Genomic DNA, 14,820 nt, shown 5'->3' with positions numbered 1-14,820 from the left:
GAATTGTAGATCAAGATATCTTTCATGCTCCTCATTTCAAAATATCGACTGTTTTCCTTTTTAGATATCTTAAATTAGATTTGAATAAGATACTGTAGATATCTCAAACTGGAATTCTGCGTAGTCAAAATCTAATTAGAGATATTATGAATTGGAGTTTTGACCGGTGAAATGACATTGCAGATGTTTCTACTTATGTAAGAGGTCGAAGCGGTTTGCTTTTCAAACATACTACAGCACTGCAACTGTAAGCACATATGACAAACTGTTTTACCACCATGTTAGAGCAGCCTGAGGCAAAGTTCTGGTAAATTCCGACCACAAGTCTCTAAGGAATGAAGCTGTCGTCTGCCACAAACTCATGTTCTAACAATCTTAAACGCCACAGCAGACGCCTTTACTTCAGCTAACACTGTTCAAATGCTTTGCAGGACCAATATCCAATGTTGAGCCTCATGTCAGCAGCATCATGCACAAAAATTCTAGCTAGTCGTACTGATGTTTGAGATACCTGCAAGGTCCAAGCTGACTTACAGTAATCTCTAACTGTTATGTTGACCAGTCAGAGTGATGTTATACAAATCTGGAATAAAAATTGTGACTTGTCACAGTGTAATCATGACTCATAGTGTAATTATGACTAGCCCAAATGATGCTGATCAGTAATTTCATTTCCAGATAGCTAAACTCAGCTATTAAATGTAAACATGACTTGCCATAGCAGTCATTCACAGGGCAGGAAATCTGTAGCCTTTTGAGATTAATGTTAATGAAAGTGTCTTTGTTGAACTGTATTATACTGTTGGCATGAATTCACACGTTCTGGATCAACATCTGACAACACAGAGAAAAACTTTTGTGATGCAAGCAAATATCCAAAGTTTGAAAACAACAGAATAGAAATACTTAATTAATCCCTGAGGGGAAGTTTGTTTGCAACAGCAGAAAGAGTACAGTTCCCACCACCATAAATACAGATGAATAAGTAAAAATGTGCAGTAAATAAAAAAATATAAGAATAACATAAAAAGCAAAATGTCCTATGTAAAGGATGTAAAAATAACACAATTTAATCAATTGTTCTTTGTATCATTTCCAACAGATAAGTTACGATAAGTCTGCAACAATCGACTTGTAGTAGGATCACAATCGTGATCGTCAGCAGGCAGCTGACGTAGTGTTCACTTGTTGTCATAGTTACAGTGACATTGTGCTGCTGTCTCGCAATGATACAGAAATCTTTAACAAATCCATGGATCCAGACTATAAGCCGCATCACTGCCAAAATCTATTGAGGTGGTCTTTGTGTCATTTCTGACCTTCCCTGAAAATCCCATCCAAATCCGGTAGTCTGTTTTTGAATAAAGCTGATAACAGACAGACAGACAGACAGACAGACAGACAGACAGACAGACAGACAGACAGACAGACAGACAGACAGACAGACAGACAGACAGACAGACAGACAGACAGACAGACAGACAGACAGACAGACAGACAGACAGACAGACAGACCAACACCGACCGTCACATAGCTTCATCACATAACTAATAATTACAGAACTCGAATAGATTCCACAAGGCAGAGAGGACTGAGAGCTCTCTGCCAGCCAGGTGTGATGTATTGAACAAAGAATAAGTCAATAATAAGATGAAAGAATATAAGAATAAGATAATGAGAAAAAAACAGAATAAGTCACACATGAGTCTCTTGTACTTTTTCGGTAAAGATAAGTTCATGAGTGATCAGTAACACCGACTGAACTCCTATAATGTGACAGTGTTTGTCTATCCACACCCACTGTTATCCACTGGCGAGACTGGATTAGACCTCAGCATTATGAAGTACCACAGTGACCTGACTGCATGAATTATGTCATCTTGTGCACATGGATGTGTGTAATGGCTATATGGCTTCAATAACGGATTAGACCTATGGAACAGCTGTGTGAACTGCCGCAAATAAGAACTGTACATGTTAAACCGCCACCCTCCTGACATGTGACCCCCAGGTCACTTTGTACTGACTGCAGTCACAACTCTGATCAGATTAACAGCTGCTGGATGCTGGGGATGTCACAGTATATTCCACAGGATGTTAGGGTACTCAAGGTCTCTGAGAATTTATCCAACTTGTCTTTCTGGAGGGGATTTATGGGCCACAAATCTGAGCTTCGATTTGGAAAGTCTCCCTAAACACTGCGACACTGTCTCACTGAAAATGTCAAGGACTGGCAATAAAGACAAAAAAATATTCAGAGCACAGCCATGTTGACTTTAAACCTTAACTTGTGAGAATATATTGCATGATGTTCAAAAAAGTAATTCCAGCCTTCATACTGGGACAATGACTTTGTCACCTCGCTGCCTCCACCTTAAAGGTCTTATTTCCGCTGAACAAAAGCCGAGACTGACATGACTTTTACCTCCTTTTCTTCTCAGGCACAATGCTGCTTTGTCAAATGTGACTACTTGAAAAGAAGACAGCTTTTGCTCAAGACTACACTTCTTTTCAAAGCATACTTCTCCAATCTGGACAGAATAAAGAATTACAAAAGTTAAACATTTACTGGTCAAAGTTTGGTTACAGAAATGTGATTCAATGGAGGTCAGTTATAATAGCGTCCGCTGATGCAAAACCTGTGTCACTGGAATGTATTATATTGTCCAGGAGGCTGAAAGAGAATGTTAAAGGGTGTATTTTCACCCTTGTCTCACCCATGTCTTAATTCTTCTCTGTCCCTCAGGGATTCTTGAAGGACTGTCCCAGTGGAACCTTGAACGTGGAGGAGTTCAAGAAGATCTACGCTAATTTCTTCCCGTACGGTGACGCCTCCAAGTTCGCTGAGCACGTCTTCCGAACTTTTGACACCAACGGCGACGGGACGATAGACTTCCGGGAGTTCATCATCGCCTTGAGCGTGACGTCACGGGGAAAACTGGAGCAGAAGCTGAAATGGGCCTTCAGTATGTACGACCTGGACGGAAACGGGTACATCAGCCGTGAAGAGATGCTGGAGATTGTACAGGTGAGCAAATTTAATGTGGAGGCAGGACATTTTTGTTTTTTTGGAAATAGGATGCTTGTGTTCAGGTGTGCTTGTAGAGGCGGTTCATGCTTTGGCCTCAGGTGCTGACAGCAGTGTTGTCCCATGTGGATCAGACCAGCTGTCTTATATAAATGCTGGAACAGCAGAAGCCTTTCTTAATACACAAAATTTCCAGAGAGGCACCAAACCAAAAACATCTGCAGACTCCTAAAGCTTATAACAATGGTCAGAATCACATTAACTGTGGCAAGTTTCTAGTCATATTTTTGACATGTCCATACTGTAAGTTCTTGTTTTTCATCTCTGGTTGACATATCAGTCAATATATTGACCTAACTAATTGAATTATCAGTATCTAGACCATGCCAGGGAGAAAAAAAACAATGTTTCCTTTTAATTCTGATCTGTTTTGTGTTCGCGTTGACTTATTACAACCAGACTAGAAGCTGTAAACAAGAAGGTATCTGATGTTATCTTGCATCATCAGAGCAAGAGATGTCATTATATACCAGTAGTGATCATACCCATGACATAAGATACTAAATAATAATAAAAGTGAAAATCTGTAATTGAGTGAGCTCTAATCAGAACTGAAATAGAGAATAGAATTACAGTGACTTACAACAGGTCATCACTTTTTTACAGATCGATAGATAGATAGATAGATAGATAGATAGATAGATAGATAGATAGATAGATAGATAGATAGATAGATAGATAGATAGATAGATAGATAGATAGATAGATAGATAGATAGATAGATAGATAGATAGATAGATAGATAGATAGATAGATAGATAGATAAACAATAAAGGCATGTGTCAAAGTCTGAAATAGGTTCGACCATAAAGGAACAGTCAGTTCTCATAGTTAGCAGGCTGGATGTGAGTCAAACAGACAGCTCTGGAAAAAAAAAAAAGCCAAATTACAACAGAGTTGGAGCACCAACAAGGTTTGTGGTGTCTGAGGCTGGACAGACCATGATACTGTGACAGGATACTGAGGGATGCACTAGAACAAATCTGATCTGCAGCGGCTCCAACTCACAAGTAACAAGACTTGAAGGATCTGGTGCCTGATGCCGCAGGGCACCTTCAAAGGTCTTGTAAAGTTCATGGTCTTGGTCTGCAAAATGACTTACAGCTTATTAGGCTTCACAATAAGCTCAGGAAGAAATAACTGATTATGAATGGAGACTGCAGTCCAGCTTCATGTTGTGAATAACAGTGGACAGGAACTGGACGACAAAGCGGTGTTATGTACCAGTAATATTACAGGTGAGTGGTGTCTAGGTTTCTCTCACTTTTTAATGTGGAACTTAATAATACTATGATTACTGAATAGTTTTCATAGGCATACCAGCAAATGTACTGGTGTTAGTTTATACTGAACCAAACAGCTCAGTTTAGTTTTTAGCATGGGGCAAGTTTCAAAATTACTGGATCCTACATTTCCTATAATGCTGTCAACAACATTAATGTACTGCATTTTCAAATGCAAGTAGTGTCTAGTATCTTCAAGCCCAAGCCAAGGCTAACCCTGATGGTTTTTACAGGGGTTGCATGTAATTTTTTTTTTTTCAAGTTTCGGTCAAGTTTCCACTATAGAGACAGACTAGGTTTCAGTTCTGTACTTTTTAAATGCGTATATGAACCCAAAATAATGTTAATCTCTTAATCACCAAAGCTGACTGCTTTTATTAAATGCACATTGTGCAGGTGATATGACAAATAAAGAACAATTTTGGCCTCACTGGGAGATTAAATATAGTTTCTTGCTCACTGTTTCAAGTTTCCTTCAAGCTCAGTGCGCACACCGTAGCACATTTTATTTGAAGCAGCCAATCACACAGGACTCTGTGTACAAGCAGAGTGCTTGTGATGAATACTCACTTCATTTATGTAAGTTAATACATTCATTCAAGTATATGCACGGCGGCATCGAGTACAGATGTGCAAAGGCTCTAATAGACATCCTTAATGTACTGACTGCAATATTGACACAGGCAACAGTTTGCAGGAAGACTGCGAAGCACTGAGCTACATTAGTGCTGCTTGTAATCCTTCCACGGTTGATGGGAAGAAGTAGAGGGACTCCCAAGTCGAGATGTTGGGCTGAGGACCTTGCTGTATGTTCTGTGTGAGTTTGTGTGTCTTTGTGTGTCTTTGTGTGTGTGTGTGTGTTTCTGCCTTCTCATGGATTAGCAAGTTAAATTTAACAAGAGTTTATCCCTGAGTGTGCAGAATACTGGGATTATCCCCAAGCTCATTGAGGTTACGCACCGTGAGAGAGAGAGAGAGAGAGAGGGGACAACCATTGTGTCATTGTGCGCTGAGAGGGAGATTGTCACGACTGAGGAGGTCGGATTTGTTTTACACCACAGTATCGGACCAAGCCATACGTTCACCCTAAAGACCCTGATCAATAGACAACCATCCACCAACACAATCACAATTTAAAGCTGGTGTAAGGGCCTGTTCTGAAAACCGAGTGAAAATGGTATAAAAACAAACTGTATATGAATAAAACTTGCAATGCAGACACATTTTATATCCCCAAGAAACAGAGATGTTTGCTGTATTGCTCCAACCTAAATCTCTTGAACAATCTCCATGTTCATATCCTTGTTGTTGCCCGAGTAGATACTAAGATTAAATCAGTTCAGTGACAAGATAACTCAAGCGCACTGCCCTATTATGTAGCTTTCAGTTGTGCAGTCTTTACAGTGATGACAAGCAGTGGCCTTCACTCAAGTATTTCTACGTTACCGTCTCTTCATGGTGCGATCTTTTTCTATAATGACACACTCAAGTTGAATGGTTGTTTTCTCTCAAATACTGAGCTACACGAATGGTAGATTTTACACTTCATCACTGGCAAGTTGTTTTTTTCTGCATAGATTTCCAGGTGTGTATGCATAGATATATGATGGTCGATGGATGGCAGGTTATACATAATAAGAAAATCTTCACATTGGATTTGTGCAGTATTTGTTACCAGTGTCACAGGCAGTGGAGTTTCTAATAGGAGCCTTTGATAAATGTCTGTTTCTTCTTACAGTATCAGTCCTAACAAGCACATTCATTTAGAAAACCCTCATAAATAATGACACCGGTGGCTGTTAGGTAAACTGCAGTCAGCTCATGCACATGCATGGACTCTGTAGGTCAGGGCTATTCAATTAAAAACTGACTCGGGCAGGATTTTCAGACTAAGAACATGAGCTGGGCCGGATGTTTTTAGCAGACAGTGAGCAAAGTTAACCATTTAAAATAAACACAAACAGATCAGATAACAAACACACTGGATGTTTATAAACGTATTGCCGCATCCAAAAGGACATAAACACAATAGAAGAGCAGTACTTAAACTAAACCTGTGCTGAAATACTGCTTCTTTAAATTTTACATTTCAAACACACAACTTCAACACATTTTGATAGGTAAATATAAGCACAGGTTAAGGTGCATATGAACATAAAAACTAAGTGCAGATTAGAAACACCATCTTTTGTTTTGGTCACATCTCAAAGTGCATTAAAAAGTAACTTGCTTAACAGTAACTTTTCAGAACTTGAGACATTTTTTCTTCTTTTGCAATAATAAAAAACAGAGTTTGTCCCTGTCCATATTTGGTCTCATCTGAGACAGTCACATCTTCAGTGCATATAATCAAAAAAATAAACAGTAGGCACAGTGATAGTTACTATCCCTTTGAAACGAAATAAAGCTGACATCAAAGTGCATAATAAAGTGCAACTAAGTGAAATAACTGTCAAAACAAAATGTCTTTCTTAAATATTAAACTTATAATAAGTGAACAGAAAATAGTCAAATAAATACATAAAACTACCTTTAGTGTCTGCTACAGCACGCTGCTTTGTTGCACTTACCATGTCTCGAAGACATCTGTGGCGAGAATGTTTGACGTGTCAGACCTGTTTGATAGCAGATATCACACTCGTCTTAACTTTATCGTCCGTTAAAACTTCATCCACGACAGCCAACATGCAGTCCTTCACAGTTTCTGAGTCTGTGAACGGCCTCTTTTTCGTGGCCCTTTCCTGAGCTGTGCAGGTCCGCTTCATTGTAGTACAGCTCCGGTTGTAAGATGCAGTCAAACTCTGAATTATAGCCGCTCTCTCATGACATCCCTCGGGAAAGTTTGTCCGAAACGCAGCATGTTTTTTCAATGTGGTGTCTTCGGACATTATAATCTTTCAGCGCTGCAAAGCACTCGTTGCAGAGTAAACGCATTGGTTTGGCGTTCGGACTTGGTGGTAAATAAATAAATACTTGTCAGTCCACGCAGGATTAAACCGACGGTTTTCCTCGCCGATTTGTCGTTTCAGGATAGAAAAAGACATGCTGCTATTTTCGCCTGTATAGAACTGCTAATGTTAACTTTTCAAACGCGTCTCCTCAACACAATGCATTGTGGGTTAGTTGCTAGGTTACGGTAAGTGTTGCATTCAATGTTTGCAATAATGTTGGAATTTTTGGAAGAACTTGTCAGTGTTACTGAAAGATGTTTTTCTCGGACCCAAGTCCCAATCACTCGGCAGTTGCTTTAGGGCCACTCGACGGTTGCTTTCGGGCCGCATGTGGCCCGCGGGCCGCTAATTGAATAGGGCTGCTGTAGGTAGATGCAACTGAGCATGCTGGGCAAAGCAGCGATGTGACATACACAAGACTGAATGTGACTGACCAACATCATGCCAACTAACTAAAGTTATACTGTTATTATAGATATACACTACCGTTCAAAAGTTTGGGGTCACTTAGAAATGTCCTTATTTTTGAAAGGAAAGCAGTTGTTTTTTTTTTCAATGAAGATAACAAATGAATCAGAAATACAGTCTAAACATTGTTAATGTGGTAAATGACTATTCTAGCTGGAAACGGCTGATTATTAATGCAATATCTACATAGGGGTACAGGGGCCCATTTCCAGCAACCATCACTCCTGTGTTCTAATAGTACATTGTGTTAGCTAATGGTTTTGAAAGGCTAATTGATGATTAGAAAAGCCTTGTGCAATTATGTTAACACATGAATAAAAGTATGAGTTTTCATGGAAAACATTAAATTGTATGTGTGATCCCAAACTTTTAAACGGTAGTGTATATTTTAGACTAAATTCTTAAGACTTCATCTCAAGTTTCTGATACAGGCAACCAAGAGACACACATTGACATGAAAAAAACAATTAATACATAATAATTTGCTTCACTTTCTTGCACGTAGTTCCTTTAACAGTAAATAGGGACGGGTTATTTGACGGTGTGGCCTCTGTAGCGATTGTGCGATCATCTCTATACTGCTCACCCAGAAGTGGAATCTTTGTAGAAGAGAACCGGCTTGTTTCTTAAACTCTTTCTTAGCCTGACAACTTGCCCAATGTTTTCTGTGACCGACAGAAGGACCCCAGTGCATTCTGAGTGCACGGCAATGAAAGACAGGCTAAAGGACAGACAGTTTTTATTGTCCTCTTGGTTCAAACATTTTCTTTCTTTTTAAGGCGTTTCTGAACACAAGACATCAGATATCGCCAGTATAACCCAGCACTGATGAAGTTTTTCTGTCAGACGTGTGAGGCCCTCTTCTGTTGCTGCCTGAAACACCTGTTGACAATGAGCTGATTGTTGAGGAAATGTTAAAAGGACCCAGCCTTGAACCTGAAAGACATAGATGGACACAGATTTGTCACTGTGGTCTAACCACAAGGATATATTTGTTAAGTATTTGTGTATGTAACCTTTATAGTCTTTGGTTGAGTGCAGTCTTTTCATTCTGCTTTTTTGGGGGGGGAGAGACCATTTTCAAGTTGGCATGTCTTACAGAAAAGCACAGAAAGCTTTTTTTTTCCCTGCAAGCTATTGTACCATCATCTCTTAGGGTGTGACACTGATCTACAGTCAGTTTTACACCCTATACTCCCAGTGGAGGAGATTTAATGGGCACATAAGCTGATTTTAGATCCGTGCATGAGGCCAGCTGATACATGGAGCTTCTCTGCGCTCACTTGCAGAGGTTAATTTAATGCTATCAGGGGACACAAAGCACTCATATCGGTCAACAGATAAAGACGTATCAGATCAATACTGTAAGCTCTGCTCGTAAGCCCTCCTCCTCCTCCTCCTCCTCCTCCCCCACCCCTGCTGGCACATGTCATTGTGGTATGATGGCTTGATTCTATAGGTGTACAGACCCTGCGTGGGTATTTGTGGAAAAGCAGCCCAGAGAATAGCTCTTAGCATCAGGAGTAACAAATGTCACTGAATCATGTGGACTTTTAGAAAGGATGTTTATCAGCATCTTGAAAGCTGCAGAGCCTTTATTTTTCAGTTCAGTTGTGTTTTCGTTCTCTCCCACTGAGCCTCCTTAATGGGTCCCTGCTGGCTTGAATTCACTTATCTTTCTGTTCTCCTGCCACCGCCCACCCAACCACCCACATTGTCTCTCTGCTTCTTTCTCTCGCTCTGTCTCTCAGGCCATCTACAAGATGGTGTCATCTGTGATGAAGATGCCAGAGGATGAATCCACGCCAGAGAAGAGGACGGATAAGATCTTCAGACAAATGGACCTCAATAATGATGGTGAGAGCAGGAAATGGCAACAAGGAGGGATGCTGTGGAGAGGGCAGGGGGGGTGAATGTGACAGTTTATTGAAAATAATCTTTGAAATGTCCTCAGTTTACTGGGAACAATACATTTTTATAATGAATTCCAAACACCATATTCTAGTTTTTCACTGTCTTGCCAAGCATCCATCATGGGATTACAAGATCAAACTTTAAAAGACACAGCATGCATCTTCTTTTCATACAAAACCAAAGAAAAGGGGAAAATCAAATCTTCTTAGAACATCATGTGTCTGTTTTTCTTTGAATTCACTTTTTTAAAAAAAAGGAATTACGCAAGAAATTGCAGAGCTAGGCCAATAATCTTATGCATCATCTTGTTTTTAACTTACAAAGTAAAGACATGAGGATGGTAGGCTAAGAGTTTAGTATCAACAACATGAATTTACAGACTCAACCTGCCTTGTTTCAGCTTTCCAGGCTGCTGTTTCTGGTGTAATGATGTGGGGAATGTTTTCTTGGAGCACTTTAGGCCTCTTATTACCAAACAGTTATGGTATGAATGTCACAGCCTGTCTGAGTATGGTTGCTGACAATATTGCATCCCATTATGGTCACAGTTTACCATCTTCTAATGGCTACTTTCAGCAGCATTATACAAGCAATGCAAACAATACAAGCAAACAAAACGTCTCAAACTTCTTTCATGAACATGACAATGAGCTCAGTGGCCTTCCCAGTCAACACACTTGAACCATGTATATAAAACATGAGCATACTACTGGCTTGTCAACTGTTGTAGTCTCAAGTATGGCATTTGGTCAACGCCATGTTAGTCTTTTGAAAGCAGATGGGAAGAGACCACATACAGCTATACAGTAGAGACCTGCCAATCACAAGGTAGCCCCGCCCTAAAACATACCCTGCTTTATCGTCTATTTTACTCTGAATGGGACCATAATTTACTGAATGAACATTATGTTGTGTTTATAAGGCTTGAAAGTAGTGATTGAAACCAGAAACTCATTTGAGAAATGTTTACTGTGGTAACAGACGAGAATTAGAGTCATTTTCTCACAAATGTCTGTGCAATCTGATTTCTTTTTGCAACCAGCCTGCTGGCTTTAAGAAACAATGCAGGTTTAAGGAACATCTGCACTGGCCTCACTTTTCAGACCTGTAAGATGCACCTACCTTTTACAGAGAGTGTGTGATCCAGCAGAACACCTTTGAGAAGTGGTAGAAAGGGAGATGCAATGCAATCATGTCAAGCCCAGGACACCAAAATGAACAGTCTGTTCTGTTAGGAAGGTTCCTAAATGAGAGAAATGACCATAACAGGAGCTAGTCAAATTCTCTAAATGTTAAGAAAAGGAGCTTCAGTGTTTCCTTCCTCATCTCCTTTAGCATAGAATACACTGGATCATTCTCTCCAAAAAGAAGTTAGATAATACTGTCCCAGTTCCTTGCAATGGCAACATCAAGTCGACATTCTAAGGTGTTGACTGAGTTGCGTGGTTGTTGTTGAGCTATTGTATGCAGAGACTTATAATCAGATCAGAATCAACACAGAAATCTGTCTTCCAAGAAAGATCAGGTTTATGAGACGTCTTAAGTTAGTCTGTGCGGTTGAATGACATGCGGTAGTAGATTTGTGGGTCGAAAACACTACACTCACCTTGCATAAATGTATCAGTTATATTTTACAATCGTACTGACAAGAGAGTGAGTGAGTCATTCTGTTTCATTTCAATTCCAGCCTTGGTGATAATATATTTTTTCTGTGGTTTATCTGTAATCATAAAGCCTGCATCAAACAACACACACACATGGTGATTTATCTAGGATGCACTTTTAGTTCACCATCTTTGGAAAGTTATAGTTTCACCACGGCAGATACAGGACATCAACATTCACCACTGCATGACTTCATACCCTTGTGTAAATGCAACTGGATCCTCTTAGAAGTGTAGTTGTTTTTTCTAAGTTCTCGTAAATTTTACTCTGTATTTTTCTCTATAGCTTGACGTATTCCGTTAATGTGAATAAAAACTGTTTAGGGAGAGCAAAGGATGTCATTGTATTATTTTTTGACTATTTGACTGCAACCTGAGGCTGTTTTGAGAGCAAAAAGAGGTTTATCCCAGCCAGCTATGCCCTTTATTTGAAATCTGTATCATTTGTCACAGGGCTTTTACACCAGGACACATAACAAATTCAATTCAGGTACAAAATCAGCACAACGTTAGTAGGTGCTGTTAGATGCCTTCATTCTTAGTCATCAATTTTGATACCATACCAACTTCCAAATAAGCCTCATTACAGTCTGTGTGTAACACATCTCTCACTGCCATATGCCCACAAAATAATGCCTGTCCTTCTGTTTTCCTCTCTCCCCATCTGTCTTGCAGGCAAATTATCCCTGGAAGAGTTCATCAAAGGTGCCAAAAGCGACCCCTCCATCGTCCGGCTACTCCAGTGCGACCCCAGCTCGGCCTCCCAGTTCTGAACCCACCCTGCTGCGACCCTTTATTTTTTTCTCCTCACCCTCTCTCTGTTGCTATTGAAACAGTCACTCAAATCAATGCATGATGGTTCTCGTCTCTCATATCATCTTTTTCTTTATTTTGTTGTTGTGTGCAAGGATGGAGGAGGAGGAGGAGGAAAAGTTGTCACTATCATTTTATATTTGGGAAGACGGAGGGACATGCATACATTTAATGATCGGTCCAGAGAGGTGCCTACTAATGTTCCCGAATCTCTCTCTCTCTCTCTGGAACGTCGGATTTCCAGAGCGTGGAAGTGTGGATGTTTTTCGCAGCGCAGGGATCGCTCGTTTCTCCTCCAACACCCATTGTATATCATGTATATACTGTACGTCTGTGTATAACATAAGATAAAGTATATTTGTCTTGATGTACGGCACACACTCTGGCAATGAACGGCAGTATTTTGTAGTGTAGCTTCCTGGTCTGATCTGAACGGGTGGTCGGCTGGGTGGAGGCTGGGTGGAGGCTGGGTGGAGGCTGGGTGGAGGCTGGGGGTACTTGGGATTTTACTGCTATATGATCCTTCGCTGAGAAAAAGAAGGCCTAAGATTCCATTGAGTTTTTATTGTCATCTACTGGCATTTTATTGATTTTTAAAATTTGAATGCTTTTATTTTTCATTTGTACATACTGTTTTCCTCCTTTGTGTTATTTTATTTATTCATTTTTATCCTTATTATTGTTCTTTTACTTTGACATGTTGTTTAAGATGACCGTATTCCAGTTTACAGTGACAGAGAGAGAGAGAACATGTGAGTTAAGCTTGATCTCTTTGGGATTTGTGGATTCGTTCAAGTGAAGAATAATGACGTTCTAGTGAAATAAGGGGATCCCATGATGCATTTGATCAATGGCACCAGTAGCACATATCGTTCCAGCCGCCATGTGTTTATAAAGTACGGCTGTACATTTGGTTCGAATGCGTGCGCGTGCATGTGAATATACACTGTATGCTTGAGGCTAACTTTTACAGTATTATCATGTTGTGTTGTTTCTTAATTTGTAAGTATTTTAAAGCTCTTTAACAACGAGCAGTAAACTTAAGATAGTCGTAACCTGTCACTATACTGCATGATCCGACGAAAAATTCACTAAAACAGTTTACGCACAGTGGTATCTTTTTGTAGCTCTGCAGCCTCCTCCACACTGGATCAGGCAGAAATGATTGAATATTTGTCTTGCTTTGGGACAACCCCTGCCCTCCCACCCCCGCTCTCTTTTTCCTCTCACAGACAGAGAACTCACTAAGGGCTAGTTCATCACTCTCTAGCTGAATGCTTTTTTGACCTCCTGGATTAGTCTGCTTGCAGAGCAGTTAGATGAAGGGACTTGTTTCACAAGATGGGAGCGAGTTCAAATGCTCGCTCTGATTTGGAGTTTTAGGGTTTACAAACTCATGTCGCAATCTGGCTGATACCAGTGGCTGCGTTTACATTAGCACTGCACCTTTAAAATTCAGGGCACTTCATCTGTTTTATCTAGTTTATAATTGGAATGTCAGATATTTTGAAAATTTAAATATCTGTCTCTTGTAGAGGAATAAGAATTGTGTGTTGTTGAAGTTTTAAAATGTGGCCTTGACTGAATGAAACATGCAAACATGAATAAAACCAAACCCTGACATACTGTGCAAATGTAAACAGAGCCACTGGTTGCAGCGCGACCAGCAGCACTCTCATATGTCACACCTTAAATGCCCCATTGTTAGCTCATTATTGCCACCTTCTGTTTTTGAGGTTAAACACACTTTCAAATTCGGTCCGTGAAGTGGGTAAACATTAGGGAGAAAAAAAATATTTCTACACATTTTGCACAGGAAGGTTTTACTGCAGGACTCATTAAATGGAATAAGAATTCTGTATTTAATCAGTAATTAATGTAGCTTTTCAGAGAAGAAACTCCATTATAGAAAGCCTAATCAGCCTAATTTAAAGTATCAGTTTTACCCTTATAATTAGGTTGTTAACAAATATTTCACTACCTCGCACATTGAATTACTGTGTGCAATGGGGGCAAACTGAGCTAACAATGAGAATCTGAGAGCTGTTCCACTGCGGCTGCGTCCATGTGACATTAAGACTGATAGAAAGTTAACTTGTACCAAACATTTGCACAGGAGCTTCCTTACCAGCCGCACCTCTGCTTTGGGGATCCTTTAGTGTCACTGCCTTCTGCTGGTAGGATAAGGAACAGTTGCTACTCCCTGATCTACTACAGTTTAATCCTTTTCTACTCTCACTGCCTCTGATGAACTGGTACCTTGTGTTGGATAAATAAGCCCCGTTCTTTCTTCCTTCTTTCCTTCCTAACCCCCCTTTCCTTTCCTTCCGATTTTTTGTTGCATGAAAACCTCATGAGAGGATGTCATGTTTGTTCTGTTCAACCTGAAACCGAAATATACCTATGTGTTTCAAAGCTCTGGACTGTGTCCTCATTTCTGGTTATTGAGAAAATGTGAGAAATGCATTAAGAGATGTTACTTTGTGAAATACACTGCAGGTTGTTATTAACGTAGGACTGTACCAGCCTGTCAGGAAGTCTACCTGTGGCTGAGTGTAACCAGTCATACCTGTCAGGCCACTACCTGCTGCCATTACCACATATTGAAATGTTACCGGTTACAGAGTGTAGACACAAA

The 14,820-nt window shown here is 40.1% G+C and overlaps 1 protein-coding gene across 1 annotated transcript in view; it reads left to right on the top strand.

The window, feature by feature from the left end:
• The window catches only part of hpca (hippocalcin), a 53,336-nt gene extending 38,733 nt beyond the window's left edge, over positions 1-14,603 (top strand). Inside the window, exons 3-5 of the mRNA XM_023263836.3 lie at positions 2,748-3,029; positions 9,543-9,648; positions 12,045-14,603. Coding sequence (XP_023119604.1) covers positions 2,748-3,029; positions 9,543-9,648; positions 12,045-12,142 — 486 coding nt within the window. The 3' untranslated portion in view covers positions 12,143-14,603. The remainder of the gene's footprint in view (positions 1-2,747; positions 3,030-9,542; positions 9,649-12,044) is intronic.
• Positions 14,604-14,820: the final 217 nt, after the last annotated feature.

This window comes from Amphiprion ocellaris, chromosome 15 (genome assembly GCF_022539595.1).
Source record: "Amphiprion ocellaris isolate individual 3 ecotype Okinawa chromosome 15, ASM2253959v1, whole genome shotgun sequence".
NCBI lineage: Eukaryota > Metazoa > Chordata > Actinopteri > Pomacentridae > Amphiprion > Amphiprion ocellaris.
Note: the sequence above shows the minus strand (reverse complement) of the source record. Positions and strands in the feature narration are given on the sequence as shown.